The 22,895-nt window shown below is 38.8% G+C and overlaps 1 protein-coding gene across 5 annotated transcripts; it reads left to right on the plus strand.

The window, feature by feature from the left end:
- The first annotated feature begins 82 nt into the window (after window positions 1-82).
- Window positions 83-21,782, plus strand: RAB22A (RAB22A, member RAS oncogene family). Of its 5 annotated transcripts, none has more exons than XM_063349744.1 (8): window positions 708-953; window positions 2,068-2,147; window positions 5,729-5,810; window positions 9,462-9,533; window positions 9,646-9,752; window positions 11,618-11,727; window positions 13,142-13,272; window positions 14,969-21,782. In XM_063349744.1, exons 1-7 carry the CDS (start codon window positions 885-887, stop codon window positions 13,237-13,239), a joined length of 618 nt encoding a protein of 205 aa, XP_063205814.1. In that variant the 5' UTR covers window positions 708-884; the 3' UTR covers window positions 13,240-13,272; window positions 14,969-21,782. The 5 variants fall into 5 exon arrangements, with proteins under 5 accessions (XP_063205816.1, XP_063205815.1, XP_063205814.1 ...); XM_063349743.1 differs by lacking the exon at window positions 14,969-21,782 and adding an exon at window positions 14,258-14,566; XM_063349746.1 differs by lacking the exons at window positions 708-953; window positions 14,969-21,782 and adding an exon at window positions 83-263 and having other exon boundaries at window positions 13,142-14,566.
- The last annotated feature ends 1,113 nt before the right edge of the window (window positions 21,783-22,895 follow it).

Consider the following 22,895-nt stretch of genomic DNA (forward strand, 5'->3'; position numbering starts at 1 on the left):
CCCGAGCGGGGGAAACCGGGGCGGGCGGGGGCGCGGTCAGGTGACGCCGGCGGCCGCCCAAGATGGCGCCGCGTCCGCGGAGCCTGGGGAGGAAGGTGCGCTGGTAACCGCGGCGCGGGGAGGTGGGGGCTGCCCCGCAGGCCTCGGCCGCTCGCCTGCCTCGAGAAGGGCTATGGTCGTTCTGCGCTGCGTGTCAGGTGCTCTCTAAAGGCGCAGCCGGCCTGGCCATGGCTCTGAGGGAGCTGAAAGTTTGCCTTCTGGGGGTAAGTGCAGTGTGGCCGGTCCTCCGCGGGGCCGCGGGCGGGAGGCTGCTGAGGGGCCGGCGCGGAAGGCTCGCTGTGGTGGTGGAAGCCCCGGAGGGGTCCCAGTACGGGGCTCCCCTCGCTGGGCAGAGGGTGAGGGCGGCCCCTGAGGCGACCGGGCGGCCGGAGGGGCCTTCCCCTGCGCGGAGCAGGCGTCTTCCTGGGGTAAACACCGCTCCTCTTTTTTCGGCCTTTTCTTTTAAAAAAAGGAAAGAGAGGAAGCGCGAACATCCAGTGTATGCTTCCCTCCTTCTCGCAAGCTGTTTTGGGCTTCGAGCTCACAAAATAAATAAATAAGTAACAGCACCTGAAATCAAACTCTCAGGAGAAGGGGAGGGGCCTGAACTTTTTTTTTAAAAGCAATATATGTAGGCTTTGAAAGTGCCCGAAGTGTTGCAGGTGGTAGAAGAAGAAGACATCAAGCAAACAGAAGTAGAACCTTAAAAAAAATGAAGGCTCTGAAGCTGCGTGTTGGCCTGGCCTGGCCTGGGGGTTCCACAGGAGCGCCACGGGGTGAAGAGGTGGTGTCTCCAGCGTGTCCGCGTCCTGCAGCGTGACCCCGGAACCGTGTTCTCCTTCCAAATGGCCGCATCGCCCTTCAGAGGGGAGGTTATCTGTTTCTGTGCCCTTCGTGTTATGAAGGCATTTGGGGTAACTACTAGCTGCTGTTTGCGTTCACCTGACCTGAGAAACCTTTCTTCATCATGTAAGAGAAGGAGAATAAGCACCCAGGACAGCTGGTCCTTGAACTCCTGGAGCCATGAGCTGCATCTGTGTTTCTCTTTTTAGGATTTGCTTTGCTTATTGAGACTGCAAGCGCTATAAAATACAGAATGGAGATAATACGCTTTTCCTTGAGAGGAAAACAGCTTGAAAAAGCTAAACACAAACATACATACTGTACCCAAATTTACTACGATATTCAGAAGATTCAAGAAAATGCATGAATGGTGTAAAACTTCATTTTCAATGAAGCGGCTCCTCAGGTTTTTTTTCCTTGAAATTTTAATGACTCTGGAGATACAAAGCAAGAAGTTTGTCTTTACCTGTCCTAATTAAATGACTATTTAGAATGTCCAGCTGCTACTGAGAATAATTTTACTGCTAGTAGTTTGTTGTTACTACATTCCAAAATATGTCTTCCATAAATCTTTTTTTTTTTAAACTGTGGAGTCAGTGATGCAAATACATGACCCAGAATTTTCATGTTACGTTTCCTCTTTAACCATTTATAGCTCTATTGAGTTGCATTAGAAACGTGTTCCAGGTGTGTCACAGAAGAAATTTCAAGTCTTTCATTAAGCAGGGTGGGACAGCGTTAGTCAGAGGCTGAAATGCATGTGTCACGCTTGTATAATGTAATGTGCCCCATTGGCTTGCAAAGATGGAGTACCATACTCAGTTGCTGTATATTTTACTAAAAAGGTAGACGGTCTTTCCCTACATCCGTCCAAATGCAATTTGTGCATAGCCTAAGGGCGGGGGGGAACTTGGAATAACTGATAATAATCACGAATGCAGATTTTTACAGTCCTTCATAAAAACATCTTAACAATTTTGTTTAGAAAAACTGTAACTTACCACAGACCTTCCATTTTTCTACTAAATAAATATAACACCGGATGTATTTCAGAATCTAACTTCTCTAAGATTCTCTGCGGGAACATGTTATTCATGCACAGTGTACTGCAAGATTTGAGGACAAAAAAGATCATCTGTTTATAGTAACTCATGTCTCTCTCAACTGTTTCTTTTCTTTCTTTAGGACACTGGTGTGGGCAAATCAAGTATTGTGTGGAGATTTGTAGAAGATAGCTTTGATCCCAACATCAACCCAACAATAGGGTAAGAAGCTAAATAAAGTAAACATGACTTATTCAAGAATAAAACCAAATTGTATTAATATATATTTGTACCTCCTGAATAGATTGCTTGAGGATTCTCCACGTGAGGCAGCTAAATGTGGGAATAAACATGACTGTAGCTTTAATTAGTATATAGGACCCATTAGCGTATATGTATATTCTACATTCCGGCAGGTTCCACTTTCGCATGTAAGATCTGGACCCATTTTGTATTGTTAATCCAAGTTAACAAAATGCTGCTAGGAGTCCTGGGTTATGAATAAATTACACTATAGATGCTCCTGTTAAAGGAACAACCTGCTTTTCTCATGTACTACCCTTAAATTTCAAAGTCTAATTGATGTGCAGCTACATGATTATTTGTTTAAGTTTTTTTTTAAGAGTCCAGTACAATAACATGTTTCCTAGGTTTTTGAAGGTAGTAAACGTACTAATTCAGGTTGTAGTCCTCTTCATGAATTAGTTCTAATGTTATACATCCATATGCAATACGCACACTCATAAGTAACTGATGAAATTGTTAGTGCAGTTGGTCTCACAGCTAAGGATATCTGAAAGTTGACCCTCAGAGTAGCAATGTTATTGAGCTCAAATCTTCAGATGGGTAGAAGGAAGGGGGAGCATCAGGAATTTTTGGAGTGGTTGGATCTTTTTATTTCATTCTATGTCCTTCTCACTGTGCAGGAGTCTTACGGGCTGCTTTGCTCAGAAGTAATCCTTACTTGCAGGAGGACACGACTTCACTTGATGCTGAGAAGTGTCTGTGGGGTGTCAATGCAACTTCCTGTCTCAGGTGTCACACAGGCTCTACTACAGCTTTGACCAGAAAAGATCCTGCTGATAAAGATGTGTCTCATCCTGTCCTTCTAAAAAAAACTTGGCACCCATGATATCTCTCTCTCCTCCCCCTTACGCTCCCCACATCTTTCTTCTGAGTGTAAATACTGGTATCACATTGCAAGATATTCTGCAGGAAGTATGCTTTTATTTTAATTTCCCTGTTAACAAAGGTAGCCTCTAAGACAGATGGCTAAGTAATTTTCTTAGATGTTCAAGGGTTGGACCTTCTTAGTTACTGTCAAATTAGCTACAGTAGAGGTTCTTTTTTGGAGGACTACAAAAGTGATGTGTAAACAGTAATCATACTCTGTTTGCTTAAGTAGGGGAGCTGGCTGTCTTAAACATTTAACTTCAAATTGTATAGAAAGTTCAGACCTAGAGAGGAGTTTTGAGCTTCTTACAAAACAAAAACTGAGAACGTTTCTATGTTTACTCCTGGGCTTTTGAGTTCATGAGATACAATCTTACAATCTTAGGTTTGCTGTCCTGTTTCCATTCGTCTTGGAATTACCTGAGCAATCATACTTTGTTGTCATCAATGTTCATCATTCAGGCTCAGATATGGGCAGCTGTAGAAACCCTGTCAGAATTCAGCATCCTGAGAGGAAAATTCTGCTTTGCCTGACCAGCATATATCTCTGGGTACCCCAGAATATCTAGTCTTCTATTATAGCATCAAAAAGGAATTATGAATGAGTATAAAACTACTTTCAGGTGCATCTTGTTCATGTACTTATAGTGTTTGCTTGGCTGGGAGAAGCAACTAGGAAATTCAATAGGGATAATGCCTGTTTTCTTACTAGAAAACCTTGAGGATAGTTCCAGTTTTGAGGCTTTTGTTGACCCAAAAATTGGTTTGTCTTCAAGCTGTTTGTTCATTTGTGGTTGTTTGTTGGTTTTTTTTTTTAATTGATGTATTTCACAATGAATACTTCCACTTGTCAAAGAATTTCAAGTAGCATTTATTGTCAGCTACCTCTGTTGTCAGTGAATTAGAGCAACACAGCTGTTCAGTTCAAACTGACTGTACAGGAATATTTTGGTTTATAGAGCCAAATAAGATAAATTTGCAGTGAGAATCTATGTTTTAGGAAATTGTTTCCATATTGGCTAGCGAATTCAGAATGGGTGCTTAATTTGCAGCAGTCTTAAGGAAGCGGAAGTCTTTGCTGTGCTTTGCAACAGATACTCCTATCACTTCATTTTCCGCAACTCATTGCTAAAATACATCATCTAGTTAACTGTGTTGAAATGCATTGCAGTTAGACTCTTTCTTTTTAGGGATGCTGCAACCTTATATTTGGCTTCTTAAAAGAGTAATCCACTTTGGAGATTGATGCACTATTTGGCAAACCATCTGAGCTTAAGGAATGGGAAGAATATTACTTCCTCACAGTGGAAAGCATTGTGTAATTGCTCCCTTTCTTTATTTTAAGTGTAGATAGCTGTTTTGTTCTCCTATAACATTGAAGCATGTCCAAACATGTCCAGTTATATTAACTACAAAAGTGTTGTGGACGTCATTAAAAATCTATGCCCTGGTGGTACTTAATACCTGAGATAAACGGAAGTTCAGAGTCTTGGTCTCTGGTATTTAACGTTGTTGATCATGCTGAAAGTCTCTTGTTCTCTGACTTTGAATCTACCGCAAGCTTAGTGTACTGTAAGAAGCTGCTGTACAGGCCACCTCCAGGGTCCTATCCTGCACCCTGTCTGAAACTGGGAGTAGAACAAGTCTGCAGTATTTTCAGGTGACAAGAATTAAGCATACAAAAGATGTTCAAGATCATAACATAGGCTCTCATATGCTTAAAATAATTATGGCGTCTATATTTCCTGTTCTACAAGGATTTGAATTCAGTGTGTGGCTTTCTAGTAAAAAAATGTGCCTACAGGTAATAGATATAGCAAAGAACTCCATCTTGTAAAAGATTAGGTCTCTGAATTCCTGTTCTTGTCGGAAATACACTGATTCATCTAAGGCAGATCAAGTAAAGTGTAGAAGTACTTTACGATATTTTTCAGTATCTTCCTGTGAGACACCTAGAAGTTGAGGGGACGGCTGGAGCATAGGAAGAGATTTTGGTTTTGTCTTCTGGAAGTGCAAGAGCTTCTGCAGACTGAAGTATATAATGACAGACAGGATTTGGGAGCTGTACAGAGTGCAGACAACAAGGAAGTTAGTCATTATTGATTTCTCTGTCCTCTTAACACCTACCAATAGTGATATGACTCTCCTATATTTTATTTCCAAGTATGGACTGACCAGAATTTATCTCAATGCTAGTGCAGAGATAGAAAAAGCTGTTTCAAAGGGAAAGGATTTGATCTCTCTCCTTCTCGAAGTTTCTGGTATACACTTAAGTAATTTGCTGTGATGATTCCTACACTTAGGAAGAATGTTGATAAAAAAGCTGATCTTTCTGATTTTTTTGGTCATACGTCCTTTATTTTTATCAAAAGCTTATGAACAATAAAAGCTTATAATTTGCATTCACGTTCCTTCTGTTTTGTTAGTTGCATTTCATCCTCTGAAAGAAAATGTCATCCTTTGAGGCCCTTTGCTTCATTAATTTCAGCCTTTACGTATGAAAATCTTCATCAGTTTTGGGGAGGGGAAAGCACTTCTATTGGAATGTAAACCTTTTCACAAGTTCACGGTAGTAATGTTCTAAGAACGTATTTATATTCTGAAAAGCATAAGCTGTAATTTTTTTCCAGAGCCTCATTTATGACCAAGACTGTACAGTATCAAAATGAGCTGCATAAATTCCTAATTTGGGATACAGCTGGACAGGAGCGGGTAAGTAGAATCAATGTCTGTGGTGATAGTTCTGGCTAGAGTTTGGGTTGCTTTTCAACCCCACTCCTGAAAGTCACAATGTGATTGGTTTTATGAATATCTGTTAGAAAGTTTGTTTCTGTGCAGGTTTCTATCAGATACGGGTGCTGTAAATATGTTTTTATTTTTCATTGTTATTGTGGTTAAAGTACAAAGTTAAAGATGATTACCTAAGAAGAGGAGCTTATAAAACAGAAGACGGGGTTTAGATGCACTGAAAGGGAGTGCCACTTCAAAAGAAAACAAGGCGGAGGGGGGGAAGCCAGCAGCTGTTTCTAGTACTGTTTCTATAGTTGAGTTTTAAACATTCAACTGCAGTATTTTCAGGCAGTGCAACTGGCAACAGCAGAATCCAAGTGAAATGAATGATCATGTTTCATAGTACAAGAAAGACCCTGATTCTGGAAAAGTACACAACTGCTAACACGTTCTGTTAGCTTCAGTGTTAAGGTTATTAATGTGAGTAGAATGTGGGTTTAGGTGTTCAAAAGCAGCGTTTCAAATGATGTTATGGGTTGATAACTGATTTTTTTATTATTTTGTAAAGTTTTATTCCTCAAATCTGATAGTGTTAGAAGCTATGTCAAGAATTCATTTTGAAATTTAAATTTTAATTTGGTAGTTTAGGGTTCTGATCTCTGCAGCTTGCATAGTTCTGAGGGGAGGCAACAAAAGCTTTCAAGAGAATGACTAGTCAAATGAAATCACAGTTAATGTGCATTCTTTTTACTTAGAATTTAAAAGGAAGACTTTGCTATTTAACTATCTTGTTTACGGATTACTAGTAACAGTGCTAGAAGTTATAGTAGCTGTATTAATAGTGCTTATTCTTGCAGTTTCTTGACTGTTAGCTACTGGAAACTGTCAATTACTCATGATGAGTTTATTTAGGATGTGAAGTAACTGTAACAAAGGTAGACACCAGAGCTGTCCCCAATAAGAGTCAGTTTGATCGGGTTGGGTTATTACTTTAGGACTTGCTGTAAATAGTTTGTCTTAAGTGACCATTCTAGCCCATTCTGAAATGTTAATGCTGGAATGTGAGTTGTCTGAGAGGTATAGTATGAATTTTGAGAGGCTAGTACTCTTAAATGGAAAATTTTATAAACGTGCCCGCCACAACTTGGCAGGAAACATCCATTACATATTAGCATTCCATCCTGTTCACTTTAACTGTGTTTGCAAGCAATGGGAGAACGCTGTAATTTGCTTTCAGGACACTACAATCTGAGGAAGCATCCCTGTACACTACTAGCATATTCCTTGTCTTTCTGGTTTTAGGCTTTGAGTGATACCTCTTTAAATTTCTTCTGTACAAGTTGCATGATATCTTTCTTGAAATAAAAAAAGGAAAGGTATCTTACCTAGGCTCTGACCCAAAAGCTGTGATACCTGTGAAGCTTATGTTCCACACCTGAGAGTGTCACTGTGAGGCCCCAGTATATCCGAGGAAACCAGTGAAAGGGGAGCAAGGATATTTACTCTGAAATGATGTCAGTATTTTTATAGATGTTTCTTTCTCCAAAACAGAACAGGACTGTCAATTACTGCTAGTCATAAATGGTCTGTATACCTGCCTTGCCCTGTATCTGTAGCAGAGTTTTCTGGTCATACAGCACATCGGACGATGAATTACGGAAGGAATGCACTCCATGGTGTTCTGGAATACCAAAAATGTCTACACCATTCTTGAAACTGAAATGTCTCTGATGAACTATGATGCGTAATGTACAGAATTTGTAGTGCTGGCTTCTTGAGGAGCATTTGCTATTTTCCACTTCCAAAGCCCAGCAGCGAATAGTTCTACACTGCCCTGGGTAAGCCCTTGTTCTAAATGGCTTCAGGGAGTGGCTGGCTAGCTTCACTCCAAAGGTGGAAGCGTGCACTATTTCACTTCTCACAGCTCTTTTCCCTACATACCCACCTTATTTCTTCTCTCATTTCTTCTACACTGGGTAAAGTTGATAGATTACCTACAGCAGTTAGGATTTTTTCCTTCTTACCTAACAGTTTTGACGGTTTCTCTGGATAATTACATTATGTCATCTTAATAATTCTGTCAAAACACAAATTGGAGGCTGGAGGGCAAGCTGAAGTCTTTGGGAAAATAGCAAAAGGAAAATTCAGTGTTTCTGGTAACATCTGTTTTGTTAATGTATTTTATCTGCTGACTGCTCTTAGGTGGAAAAAAGTATCTAAGTGTTAGCCGGCAGGAAATGAGGGTAATACAGAATCAGCAAGTGAAAGTTGGTTTATTCCCAATGTAAATACTCAAATAATCAAAAAGCCAGGTTGCAACCAGTCCAAGTGGTGGTTTACCAAATAGGTTTCCCTTTACATCTTAGTACTTAAGAGGAAGAGAGGGATTATGTCCCAACGTGAACTGAATGCCTGCCCATGTTTTCCTTTCCCACTATTAAACATTTTTATATTCTGAACTTTGTGTATAAAATCCTGTTTTCAAAACAGAATTTGAGAGCCAAATGTAAATGTCTGGAATTCTGCTTTATAGCAAGATTTCTATGATTTATAGTATTGTTCTCAATTGAACTGTACTAAGCAAAAGGAAATAGGTATTTTATTAGAACCATATAAGCCTTTATGAAAAACTATTCTATTCATGATTTTTACCCCGAGTAATAAGATGCACAAAAAGCTCTAAATCACATGCTTACATGCAGTTTACTCTGTGCTTTGACTGAGAGTTTTGGTTGCTAGATTAGTTGTCTGGTTCTTTTTAAATTGCCAGAACATCATGCTGTTTTTGAGAATACTTGATTGGTATTTTAATAGTGCTCTATCACTTTTTTCAGTCCTGGATTCATAACACACTGCATAGAAAGGTACAGGCCTGGTTTATACCCTGCAAATGCACTACCAACCAAATATGCCTGCTGCAGACTTGATTCTGAAAATGACAATAAAATTACTGTAGCCTTTTACTATCTAGCATGTTCCTTAAACTCTGTTTGCAACAGGTCATGTAGTTGTGGATTTTTGCAGTTCTTAGTTTTAAACATGCTTCTAACTTTTGAGGAAAAACTTAAGTGAAATCCCTACAGCCGTAAGTTAGTTTATGAAGCAGCCAACATTTCTAGCATTTAAGAGTGCTATGACTGATGCGTGGGGCTAAAGGTTGATACTGACTTCTGAACATTTCAGGTCAGCAGTAATATATGCTAGTTTTCTTGAAATTACTTTTTGTCCAAAAACACGAGTGTCTTAAAAAGGAAGAAGCAAGTTCAATTTTTACTATTTTTCCTTTGCTCGGTGTTTAAAGTTGAGCATATATTCTGAGGATTTGTGACTGTATATAATCTACAGTCTTTTAAATGAGAGATTGTAATCTAGTCGAAATACGGTGAAGTTTGGCTTCCTGCTTTTTGCAGTAGGTGTGCTGCTGATCACCAAACGATTTGTTGGTTTGCCTTTGTAAAACAATACTTTCATGGAAGTTTATGTATTCTGCTGCACAGCCTCTCTGTAATTGTGAAGAAAAGTTTTCCACTAATGTGAACTTTAAAGCTAGTTTTCACTTTCTTCAATAATAATAAGGAAATCGTGGAGGTCAGTGGAAAATCAGATTCATAATGCATGGTGTCTGTCTTTCAGTTTCGTGCTTTAGCCCCAATGTATTACAGAGGGTCAGCAGCAGCCATTATAGTATATGACATCACAAAAGAGGTAAGAAATTTGGTCTTGACCCAGCATTACAATTTCTGGGGTTTTTTTGTGTCATGGGCCAATTCTGACTCTTAATTCCTTCTGTTTTGTTTTGGTTTTTTTTCCACATCAGGAAACATTCTCAACGTTAAAGAACTGGGTTAAAGAGCTTCGACAGCATGGACCTCCAAACATTGTTGTAGCTATTGCAGGAAATAAGTGTGATCTTAATGACGTAAGGTAAATAACAGTTGACAGTTATGAGGCTTTCCCTTAGGCTCATAGTGCTAAATATTTTAAGATTTCAGAGCAGGTGAAAGGTACAGAGCCATTTAAGCTGTTTTGCATTAGCACTGTAGTTTCACAAGGGGTCTGAGCTGTTCCTACTGTCAGAAGATTTGGTTAGTCAGCCCTTTGACAGTGTTACCCACTTCCTCCCCTGTGTTGGTGCGAGCACGTGTGTGACTGGGCAGTAAATCAGGCTGTAAAATGGATCCAGATTAAAACTAACCATTTAGAAAAAGGAAAACTGGTCCGAGTGTATTTATCTTTCTCGCCATGATCGCTTGCTGGCATGACAGAGGTGGGATGGCAGGGTTAGGAATGAGCAGTTTACAGGGAGACAGGATTACCTTTTCTGGTGGCAGTGCCAAGTTACACAAGCCTGAACTGCCTGTGAAACTACAGTGTAATACAAGCTGTTTACCTCGCTTTATAAGAAGTACTCCTGTCAGTTTGTAGCACCTCATTTTGTTAGGAAAAACATCAAGCCTGTTGGAAAGCATTGTGTAGGTTTTTCTGACTTGCTTGTTCAGGGGCCTTCCTTCCCTGCTTAAATATTGGGGTGGAATTGGCTGTGGCTGAAATAGTTGCAGGGAGCGAGAAAAGTTCTTGAGAAACTTTACGAACAGCTAAACTTTCAAGAAGGCATGTACTAAAAACAAAAGAAGTCCTTTTTTATTGATGTCCTGGTTAAATAAGACAAAATGCAGAAAGAAAGTGCGGGCAAACTTCTTCTTTTTAGATTTCATTGGAAAAGGTACCGCAGCTGGTGTCTCAAAGGAGACAGATGGTTACGTGTTTTAAGAACCACTGCAGTCAGCTCTAGTGTAGTTTTACAAATCGTTAATATATAGCAGTTATCTAGTGAGCCCTAATAACATTTGTTGGAAGTAGCATGTCTCTTGGAGGAAATATGGCATAAAATTACCTGAAGACAAATATAAGGTATGTAGTATTGAGTCTCACGCGCTTATTTCTTGGTGCTTCGGTGGCATCATAAGTTATATAAACATTGCTATTCAAGCTAATGAGCAAGATTCCTTCTACTTTAGTCAGAGGCAGTATTTGAATCACTGATGCAAACTCTGCTTTTGATATTCTAAGTCCCTTGTTACTGAAAGTAGCCTGTGTTTTCTAGAAATTATATGTAAAGTGATACAAAGTATAGCCCAGTCCTCTCTCCAGCCATTGGGGTTTGGTTCTTTTGATGTTGTTTAAGGGAACATACTTCATTATCGGCTTGCCTACTTAAGGGTGCAGAATAACTTTTCCACCTCTTGCCTCTGTTGTTGTGTGCTCAGTCTAAATGTGTTCCCGTTTATAGCTACGTCTTCATGCTTCCTGTAAAGTAAACGCTATACTGATGATTGGTGCAGTGTTGTGAGATACTTGGTTTTGTAAACAGCTGTAGGAAATCCACTGGATTAGTGGAACTAATGCTTTAGTATCTTTTCAGTACATCTAAAACTGTTGTTTGTGTGAAGATTAAAGCACCCCCTAAAGATTGATTGCAGACCTACACTTAGAGCACTCAAGAAACAAACTCCACACTAATGTTGTCAGATGGATTAACGCCTCCTTTAGTTTATGACTGTGCTGCAGTGATGCTCATACCTCAAGACAGGGACACAGTGTAGAGTAAAGAATGAGCATCAGCTTCAGGATGAGGGAGCAGTGAGATCCCAAACAGGTAAAATACAAAATACTCATTTAATGAGACACTTAAAAGCTTAATATATCCCTTAAGATTTTGAATAATGTGTTGGTTTGGGGTTTTTTTTTTTGCACTCACAGTTTGGGGTTTTTTTGCTTTGTTTTTCCAGAGAAGTCATGGAAAAAGATGCTAAAGACTATGCAGATTCCATTCATGCAATATTTGTAGAGACAAGTGCGAAAAATGCAATAAACATTAATGAACTCTTTATAGAAATTAGTAAGTATTTAAACAGTTAATATGTTTTCTTCTGAAGGATGGTCAAGTAGAAATTTGATTACTGTATTAGTTTTTGTGATATGTAGGTGAGAATGTACTGACTTAAATTTGTTACAATCAGACATGAATACAAACTGCAAAATAAGCTGTATAATTTTTGGTCATCTAACAACCTCTAAGTATTCCTTCTAGAGATTTTAAGCCTTGTGTGATGCTGCTGGATAAATAGCAAGCAGGGCACTCATGTCAGAAGTCAGTGTCATCTTACTGTATTTGTTATTGAATGTTTCAATTGGTACTTCCAGTGTTATGGAAGGGAAAGGAAATGGCGTGAGGAAGATCCAGACTTCATACAGATGAGAAAAGGAATTAAGTTCTCACTCTTAGTGTTTGTACTTATTCTAAAACAGTGCAGTTTCAAAAAAAAAAAAAAAAAAAAAAAAAAGAATTTGTAAATGCCAGATTTTACTGCATGGGAAATAGCAATGATTGTGTGTAGATTTTGTACAAGTATTTTTGTGATACTTTGGGGTTTTTTTCATTAAATTGCAAAGCTTTTCTGTCTCATTCATGGTGGGGACAACAGTGTCATTTTTTTGTGTGAATGAAAAGCTGACAGTATTCCAGAGTGAATTCCATGCGATGTTATTTGCAGGATATGTTTCAGGCAGCAGCAGCAGCAATGTGCAGGTGTGTCAGCCTGGTTGTGAAAAGAGGACAAACAGCAATCCGTTTGTACGTCTGCGCACTGCCGCTTAGCTTTGGATAACCACAGAAACATTGGACTTAAGGGGAAAAAAAATATGTCCTTATAAGCAGTTGAATATATTGAAGCTGATATAAAACGTACGTGTTGTAGATTAGCTTCCTTGATTTACTGACTTAATAGTTGCTGTCTAAAATTGATCGTGAATAAACTATAGGAAAAAAATCATAAATCCTCCTCAGAAAAGAATACTCAACCAGGAACAGTCAATTTTAAAGACTGATTAGATGACTGAAGCAGCTATCTTTATGAGCACTCATGTGCTAAGCCGAATGCAGGTGATCTGCTGTGGAAATACATACCAAGATGGTAGTTATCAATGAAGATATTCCAGCTGGTACTGCCTCCTGCAGAGTATATTCTCTGGGTGCTTTTATAGTTTAGCTGTCCAAGTCTAGATTAGCCCAAAGTGTAAATGCAACAAAATTAGCTTAAAACTGTAAAACTGCCTCTAGTCTTTGTGGAACCCTTCCTCATACAGACATAGTATAGACTGTTAACTGCCATCCTTCTGTTATGCAGGAATGTCATCGTTAATGATGTATGACTAATTGAAGACACATTTTTATACACAAATCGTACACCGAATGCTTAGAATTAGTTTCAAGTATAGTGTTTGCTATAATCTCTTTTCCTGCCTCCTTGTAGGTCGCAGAATTCCGTCAACTGACACCAACCCCCCGTCTAGTGGTAAGGGCTTCAAACTTAGAAGACAGCCATCGGTGACAAAGCGCAGCTGCTGTTGACTGATCCCTTAGAAAATCAGACTTGTTTATACAGTAGGTGGTCTTGGAAGTTAATAGTTCACGTTGGGTTTATATTATCAGTCTTAGATCTTTATCTGCTGGTGTTCATACACCCGAGGTCCCACAAAAATGGACCATTTCATCTGACATCTGTACACTCGCAGAAGAGACTGCAATCGGAATGTCAGCCTGTTTACTTACAAAAAGTGTAGTATCTCTTGCTTTCAAAGGGAATCCATCATCACTTTTTTGGCCTTGCTTGAAAGGAAGGTGACTATGTGGATGGTAGAGCTGAACTGTTTAATAGTTTTGTAATCAAGATTTTAGTTTGGTTTTTTTTTTTTGTAAAAAGGGAAATGAGCACTTTTGTGGGACTTTAGGGGTGGGAGGAGTCTGGAAGTTAGATGTCATTTCTTACTTTTCTTCAGTGAGCCTTATTTTAAATTTAATTGTAGCTAATCCAAAGTATGTGATGGGACAGTTGATATGAGGTGGCTACAGAATAAGCAACTGAAGACAAATAATAGGCAAATCAGTCCATCCAGTCCCCAAATCCCATTTGCACTTTTTATTTAAAGATAATATGCGCCGGGGGTGGGGACACAAACAACAGATATTAAACCACAGACAATCTTTTTCTCATGCTGACTTTAATCATTTTAAGGCAAACTGATAAGCTTATACACATCTTTTTGTTCCTACAAGTTTTGTAATATTAAGGTGTTGGTTGAAGAAAACCTAGTTGTAGTTCTGACTAAATTAAGTGGTTACTGACTAAAAACAAATGCTGTAAACAGATGCTGCCAGTGGTTCTGGTAAGACCTAAAAGTTTTTGAGGAAACCTTTTAATCGCTTGGCACGTGTAAAGTGTTCATATTATATTTATGAGACAAGTGTTTAAAATATTATAAATTATGTAAAAACAGTAAAAAATAATGCAATCTTATACACTCCTTCCATTCCACACCTATGGATAAACTCTTGGGGAATGTCCATCAGGTTTTTTCCTGTGTTTTAGGTATTGTCACTGTGAGTTCATCCAGAGGCAGACTGAAATTCTTTCGTTTTCTACCACATTTGAAAGGGCCAATAGAGAATGCTGTTGGCGGGGTCTGTCTGCTGAATAAGTTTTCATCTGCGGTGCACCCAGTCTTTCCCGTTTTGGGCACAAAAACACAAATAGGAAGTAACTTTAAGACGTGGTAACGTAGATCGTTACCTCTTGGCTCCTGGGCTTTTTCATCCGTGAGGGTTTTTAGCAAATCAGTGTTTAGCTTATTCTGTATTCGTTTTACTATGCTTTCGATTAAACTATAGGTTGACCATACCCATTTGTGCTTTTTTATTTATTTTTACTTTGTTTCCTACCAGCACTAGGGAGAAACTCTATACTTTTGAAGAAAAAGAGCTCAATAGACTTGAATATATACTAAAATACGCTGTTTAGCTGTAGTATCAAAATTAGGTCATGTTGATGATGCTTATTTGTTTTTAATCTGGTTTTCTATCATCTCAAGTATTTTCTTTGAAGGAAATGTGGAAACGTTTGTAAGAAATGGAAGGACTTGTACTTCAGATTAGTTTATATTCGTGAAAATTCTCGTAGAGCTGTTCTGGAGCAGTGAGATTTTTTTGAATGGGCCCGTACGTTTTAATGAAATTTGGTGACTACATTCTTATCATGCCTTTTACTTACGCTGCATTCTCGATTATGCTTTCTTTGCCACAGTTGTAGAGGCTACATGCTTATAGAGAGCCCAAGAAGTAAATCTTCATCAACCGAAGGCTGTTTGAAGCCCCGTTGAAACATTGGTCCTCATGGCATCTCACAGTAGAGACAGATATGTGTTTGGTGTTCAGCCTGATGTAGGATATATTGTTTTCTGTCACTCAAAAGCAAGTAAATCATGAACAGAAAACTTTAGTACTCCTACAAAATGCTTGATAGAAATGTACTTAATAAAGAAAGAGCAGAGTAAGCTTGCTCTTGGCAACATCTTTAATTATGAAAAAGCAGGTTAACAATTAAACGTAGAACTTTCACAGTGGTAGTCATGGAAATCCCTAATTTCTCTGAAATATCTCAGTTCTTACTCCCAGCAAATTTTTTTAAAAACAAATTGTGTGGTTATCTAATTCAACTAGGTTTTTAAAACATTTTGTGGTCACAGTGCTTCAGAAGTCTATTCTATACCAAGATACCAGGTGTCAGACAGAAAAATACCGCTGTTATTAAAGTTGGTTAGTAATAAATCTGGACATTCTTGAACTGGGAAAGATCGTAGTAGGAGAAGGAAAGTCTCAGATACTGGGAATATATTTCAGATAGATTAGTAGAAAAAGGAATTTCAGACTTTCTAAATTATTGTTATTGCCTGTTACCATGTGGTAAAAATGGAGTTTAAATCTGTTTGGTTTTTTTTTTCAGTGAAATAATGAAAATGATTTAATAGTATTTATCCAAAATTTATTGACTTGAGAAGAAAATAGTGGACTAGACAAGACTGAGAGCTGGGCTAGTATTGCGGTTGTTGTAGTGTTCTCCACTCAGGGGAGAGATCCATACATCTTAGCAAATTTTTATGAACTGCTTTCTGATCTGTCCGCACTTCTTTGTTATACATCAAAAGTAGACTTTGAAAACAAACAAACAAAAAAAACCCCAACCCAAAACACTAAAGAAGTAGAAACAATCTGGCCCTTCTCAAATGTAGCTAAGTCTCAATGCCTGAGACTCCTTTTATTTTGTTCCCAATCTGAGTGGAATGCCAGCAAACTTCATATCCTTTTTGCAGGTCTGACCTTGAATTACTGCAGTTAATGAAAACATGGAAATAGCCAGTGTTTCAGATTGTCCAAACTACAAACGCTGACGTGAGGCTGCTTTTTAACACATGCCTATTTAAAATGACAGACTGTTGATGTAAATTCTTTTGAGCCAAGATAACTGTTTATTGATCAGTTGGCCCTAGCTGAAAGCCGGAATACAGTCTTCCCTGGATGAGATGCACATGTTCAGTGTTTCATTATTGTTGGAGAAAAGTGGTTTCTTCTGTATTAATTTGTTAGGCCATCTGCTTTCATCTTGCACTAGGCTTGCTGAAATCGATTATATTTTGTCCTAACATAGCTTCTCTATCTGGAGATACATCAGCCTTTGAGTGTTTGGAGTGCTGATTATCAACCATTCCAGCTAAATTTTTAATAACTTTTTTCTGTTGTTAAAAAAGCTTAGGACTGAAGTTTTATTCTGCTATACCTTTCTGTTTAATGAATGGAGCTCACCATAGAGACTAGACTGTCAGATACTCTCACAGGGAATTAATTGCTGCCAAACAAGTTTGGAAGGGTAAAGTATCATATATGTAAAAATGTAAGGAGGTGCCTGTCATGTCGTTGATCCAGAGCATTTTTTAACTGAAAAAAATATGACTATTTCAACTTCTAAACAACACCAGTTCTTTCCCACAAAAGTTACAAATTTGTGCAAAAATATAATTCGATGAATGTTTAGTTTTTAAGCTTTGGAGCAACTGAAATGTGTTCCCCAAGTTTTGGAGGTGTCTTCATCCTGCCCTCTAAATTACAAGTCTCTCAGCTGACTTGTTGAGTCAGGCTCTTGATCCGTGCTGTAGGTAGTTTTGTAGTATATTTTATATACATGCTGAAAACGGGCATACTAAGTGCCTAAGTAGTTGAAATCTAGAAGCTTATATTTAATAACAGAAGCATCTAGTGGTCAAATTACTGAAAGTTGTTCTAGGTGCTTTGAAAAGTTCTAAGGCAATTCTAACAACTTCTGCTGTTACCAAGGAGGTGAAGACTTTATGTTATTAGATCCATGTTGCAACAAGCCAAATGATTGCACTTCAAATCCCCACTGACATCAGCGAGACCCTTCCTTTAAGTGCTACAGGATCAGACAGTTAATAGTTCAGAGGGGCATTTTATGTAGACTTGAGTCTTTGATGCATTGGTGTGCCTAATACCAATTTAATGTTACCAGCCTGCTCAAGAATGGTTATTTACGTGCTTGGGAAGAGAGGAAGAGGAGAGGAGACAATGCCTAATTACTAATTTGGAAGTCTTAATCTTTCAACCTGGTTGAGAGGTGTGGGATTCATTGGGAGCTGTCTCCATTCATGGTTAAAGCTTCATTTTAATTATCAAAAAATAATTCAGGCTGAATATCACAAGTGGTTTAAGAGTTGGACTCAGCGAGATTTTTGTTACAATGTTAATCCTAAATTATTCTTTAACATTAGTGTTAATTTCCAGTGTAACATATTGAGTATTAGTTGGAATAGGAAGCTTTAGCAGTGGTGTTTGAATTACTTTCTTGTGAAACAGCCTTTGGTGTTTATTAAGGATGGTGTAGTCTATTTGTGGTGTGCGGTGTCAGCAATCTGCAAAGACTATCTTGGGAATTGATGATGTACAGGACAGGAGCTGTCTGAACTGTGTAGCTAGACATCCTGTAGTGAACCTCACTTACAAGCATGGTAGCTACGTAGAAGAAGAAAAAAAACCATCTCAAACACAAGGAGAGCCTGAGTAATTCACTGACTTAAACTTCTACACTGCCTATTCATTTTCTGAAAAGCTTCATGTATCTTTCTTAAACGCTTTAAACCTCTAAAAAAAGAGGCTTTTCTGTTCATGGACAAGAGAGAAGGACAAACTTTCTTAACTTTTTTAGCGGGAAGTCGTTTTACAGTGACCTGAGACTGTCTGTATGCCAGAAAAGAGTTACTTGAAGCAGGAGAATTGTGTGCTTGGAATTAAGCTTCTAAAAAATCTGCACAAAATTCTCTAAAGAAAACTGTTAAAATGTTATGTTCAGATCACGTTCCTAGTAATAGACCAATAGGTGACAGAAGATTTACAGGAATAAGATGTTGGTGTGAATTGCCAGTCTAAGATAAATATACAGGTTCTAGTACCAAAAAAAGTCATGTCAGCTGTCCTTTTCAGAGTTGTATGGCTCTGGCTTGTCAAAAGAAATGGGCTTGAAGCCACACCATCTTTGCTTCTCATACAAGAATTCAGGTGCCCAAACATATTTCCCTAAAATTATTAGGCCTTCTGACACCAATTTTTTTTTCTGAAAAATCCTTTCTGATATTTTGGAGGTCTCAAAAATTTGAATGCAAACCCTTTCTTGGTCAGCTAGAATCAAAAATGCTTGATTTGGAAAAATCAAACGAGCATCACCAAGCTTTATCTATAAAATGCCACAGATAACTCATCTTTCAAGGGATATACGACTGTCCTGAAAGCCAGGAGTACTTACTGATGGCCTTAGTCTCTGATACGTCAAAATGAACCTAGGTGCAGCATTTTCCTCCTTCCCCCTCCCATTTCCCCCCACCCAACCCATAATTTTTAACATAGTGTTGTCAGAGCGTACATGCTATAAACAGCTATTTAGAAATACTTAGAAAAGTTCTAGAGGCTTAGAGTTATTTGGTGCTTCCTATTTTACATGGAAAATCAAGGCAGTAAGATGATTTGTCTCCCTAAAAATTGGGACAGCATTTGCTGAAACTGCTCTCATTCTAGAATAAAGTCGTCTTAGAAGAAACAATTTTGCTTTTCACATCATCATCATCCTGCAAGTTTGGGTTCTTAAATTTTTACTTAAACACTAACAATGAATTTTATCCAAGGAGCTAATCATCTTTGTAAAGGTACTCGTCTGTTAAGGAGGCTGGGCTTTTCTTTGCTTCATTTCTGTTGATGTTTTCATGTATGTATTATTGAACAAACCAACTGCTACTTCTTTTTCAAATGTTGAAGGATACAGACCACTCTTCCTGTCATGCTCCTCATCTGTGCGAGTGTGATACTCCATCCAGCTGTTGCACTGGGGTGTGCTGTAACTCTGGCACCTAGATAGATGCACTGCTACGATCTTGCCTCACTTTTGCTCATGTTACAGTATGTATTTTCTATTAAATCCATTATGTTTTCTTGACAATTTGTTCTTTGTTTCCTTACGGGATTTAGCTAAGAATAGGTGGCGAGTCTCTTTTTCCTCTTAAGGGTTCTAGAAGTATCTGCCACAATGGCAAATATTTGTAAACAAAATGGTAATTCATTAGTACAGCCTTCTGAAACTATTATGAAAACAGCAGCTGAGACATGTACCACTGCTGTAGTGTACCACATAACGAAGGCTGAAAGCGATTCACCTGTGGGAGCAAATCACTGTAAGGCTCTGGTAACACGATGTAAGCACTTCTTATTTTAACTTCCTTTTTTGTACTTCCTATTTCTGAATACTGTGTATCCAACATGGAAATTGTGACACAGTGAATTGATTTAAGACACAGAAATGGATCGCATTTCTGTAGCTGGAGGACACTTAAGACGTCCCGGCAATCTTCCCCCTTGTTCCCCCCTCCCCACCCCCCCCAGTATAATGAAGAAAAAAAAATCATTCTGAACATTTCTTCTAAACAAGAAACTTTGCATTTGTGTATTCAGGACACAGAAATGACCTGATACGCATATAGCTCTTGCAGTGTAATAAATGTTTGCCTGTAAAATTAAGCATGAAGGTTAACCTTTGTATCAGCAATTCTTGTCCCTCTTAAGAACGTTCTGCCTTTTCATTATAGGATCAGGTTAACCTGTTGCAAAGGTTGAAAGGTCTGTGCCTTCTTACTGTAGTATCTCTTACTAAAACTTAAGCCGCTCAAAGTTACAGAGCATTTGCAGCACTGTAAACTGCACAAATATACAACCATTGCTTCACTGCATGACATGTAGGCAGATTACTCGTGATGAAATACTGTAGTGATGAGTTCCCAAGCTTATGAATGTTTTGAGACTTTTTTTAGTCTTCTCTTGGGCTGGTCCTGAGAGCGTGTACAGGTTTGTCTGTATTGTTGGTTTGTAGATGCTAATGAGGAAAACCAGGCTTTTGTTCTCTCCTTTTTGTTTGAATTGTTATACTCCCATATAGTGCATAGAATGCAAATAAAGAAATGTTGATTTTGGCATAATGTAAACAGCCTTTTCAGCTTAAGCATTCATAATAAACTTTTATAGTGTAATACCATGGCTAAATCACTACCGGTCTGATGTATTGTGCAAAAAAAAAAAAGGTGTAAACATTTTATTAATAAAAAAGCTTTGTTTATAAATGTGCTGGCTTTGTTTATAAATGGTTCCAAAATTCTTAACATTTTAAAAAATAGTCTCTAGAGTAATAGAATTATAGAAGAGGAATGTAAGCAGAAGTGAATCAAAGATGATTCGAGTAGCTGTTTTCCAGAAGTACTGAGTACTGGTCATTCAGGAGCTGTAGCTCTTTCCTGGTTGATGTATGCACAGGCGAAGGCAGAAGAGGGACTTGCACAAAGGAGGGATGGGGGAAAAGAGCAGAAAGAATGCAGCTTTTGTGCAACGCTTCCTTCCTCTGCAGCACGGTGTCTGAGGAGCTGCAGGGCACGCATGGCTCGTCAGCCAGCGCGAGGCCTGAGAGATTCCACCAGGGTCAGGTTATTTAATACATTGCTTTTCGCTTAGACTGCATGAAACGTGGAATTCTTGACTGCTGAGGCCAGGTTTCTGTCAATCAAAACTGTAAAGTGCTTTTAATATCTGCACAGTGTTGGGGGGTCCTGTCATGCTGGGAAGGGATCCAGATCCTTTCTTATCCGTTAATAAAGCCAGCTGGTTGGCAGCTTGCTTTGTTTAAACCACTGCTTTGGTGGTCATGGAGGGCACAAAAATAGGGAGGTGGCTACAGTTGTCTTATGTGACGCTTAAAAGATGTAGTTTTCTTGTTGCAATGTGTGATGCAAGTCTAACGTGTTCAGTTAATAGCAGCCTTCAAAAGCATAAATAAGAAAAAAAAGGTGTCCTGTTTCTGATAGTGCTATTTCACCTGCAAATGTTGGGTGCAAGTTTCTACTAAGCAACTGGCTACAGTTTATGTGCAGAAAACACATACTGTCGTCTTTTTAACAGAGACCTGGAATGACTTACTGTCCAGTACCTGCTGGTTTTAAGTTATCTGCTTAGATGTGTGTAAACTGCTTTTGGAGTGTCAGGTATGTTTGTGTAAGGCGGTATGAATGTGCATCGGAGAGAGCAAAAGAACAGTAACCGCAAGAAATGTGCTAGAATAGAGAGAAAAATAAATTTACATGTGTTTGCATAGGGAATCTAGATAACTAAATGCAAACCACCCAATATGTGGACATGCAATATGAGATAATGTTTTACTTGGATCAAGTCTTTCATAGCTTTTAAGGTAAGAGTTTTGTAACGGATGAAAGCGTTCTTTAAAATTGTCCCAATACAAAGCTTACAGATGCTCCTCAGAGTTTTCCTGTAGTGTTCATCCCTGTTTTCTCCTGTTCACCAAAAATCCGCTTTGGCAACACGTTGCCTTCTAGTCTTGTCATGGTTGAATTGTTAATAAAGTGAGGGTTGGTTTGTGTAATCGGTAAGGATGTAGTGTTCCACGTGGCCTTCGTGCATGCCCATTTCAATGAATCTGATCTGCACAATATTAAATGTACGCACCTTATTTACCTACAATAAAAACATGACAACCTACATTTGTTAGACTTCAGAAATTTTCAACTTAAACTATGCTGTGCTTTATAAAAACTTCAGCCTGAATGAAAATGTGGGTGAGTCCTTCGCATCCAAGCAGGTAAGTTCAGAGCAGCCACTTGCAGGAAGATGCTGTAACTTGGCAAACCCTTTAGGATGTGGATCATCGAATGCTTACGGGTGTCCTTTGCACTACTGTCAGGAAAACTAGAACTTGGGAAGGTCTGGGCAGCAACACTGAACAGTTGTTTACTGTAGGGGTTTTTATTATGTACGACTGCATGTTGTATATAGTTTCCTCTGTCTTATTCCTCACTGTTAGTTTCCAATTAACTCGCAGATATGTATGAAGCTCATCTTTTCTACTACTTACTGGGCTGAGAATGTCTAGCTGTTTATAAAAATAAAACCTAAGAGATTATGTGAAAGAAGATAACCTCTCCAAAGTATCTGCCAAAGAGAGCTCTACTCCAAAGTGTAAGTGAACTCAATTCTTGCCTGATTTGAGATCTAGTAAAATGTTATGACATGATCCATAGTTTAGGCTATAAATTAAACTCCCACAAGCCAAATAAGCCAAGAACATCCGAGGCTCCAAATCTAATTAACTAAGCGAAGTAGAATAGCAGGGACCTGGAAAAGAAAATGCACCCCTTTATGACATTGTGTGACCATCTTTTCTCCAACAGAGGAGGACTTTAAGAACAGCAGTATGTTGTTTGAGCGTGTTGCTGAAGCTTGTAAAAATGCATCCCGATGTATTGGCTAGGAGTTGGCCGGTTTCACTGGCATTATGCAAAGCCAAGAGTTATACTAAACAGATAGAGGGGTTTGGTTTGTTTTGGCATGGAATGAAAGACATCTCCGAACAAAATGAAAAGATGAAACAGAGTCTAAGGTGGTTATGCAGACGAGCTGGAAAAGGGGAATTGTGGTGGCAAGGGGCAGTTGAAGGGCTGAGCTGTGATGTGGAACTGCAGCTGGGCGCAGGGCGGCACTGAACACTGCCAGCCCCTGGAGCGGTGGCAGGTGACGTACACCTCCACCACTTCCCACTGCTTCTATTGCCAGAAGTGAGAACA

This window comes from Chroicocephalus ridibundus, chromosome 12, assembly GCF_963924245.1.
Source record: "Chroicocephalus ridibundus chromosome 12, bChrRid1.1, whole genome shotgun sequence".
NCBI classification, from domain to species: Eukaryota; Metazoa; Chordata; class Aves; order Charadriiformes; family Laridae; genus Chroicocephalus; species Chroicocephalus ridibundus.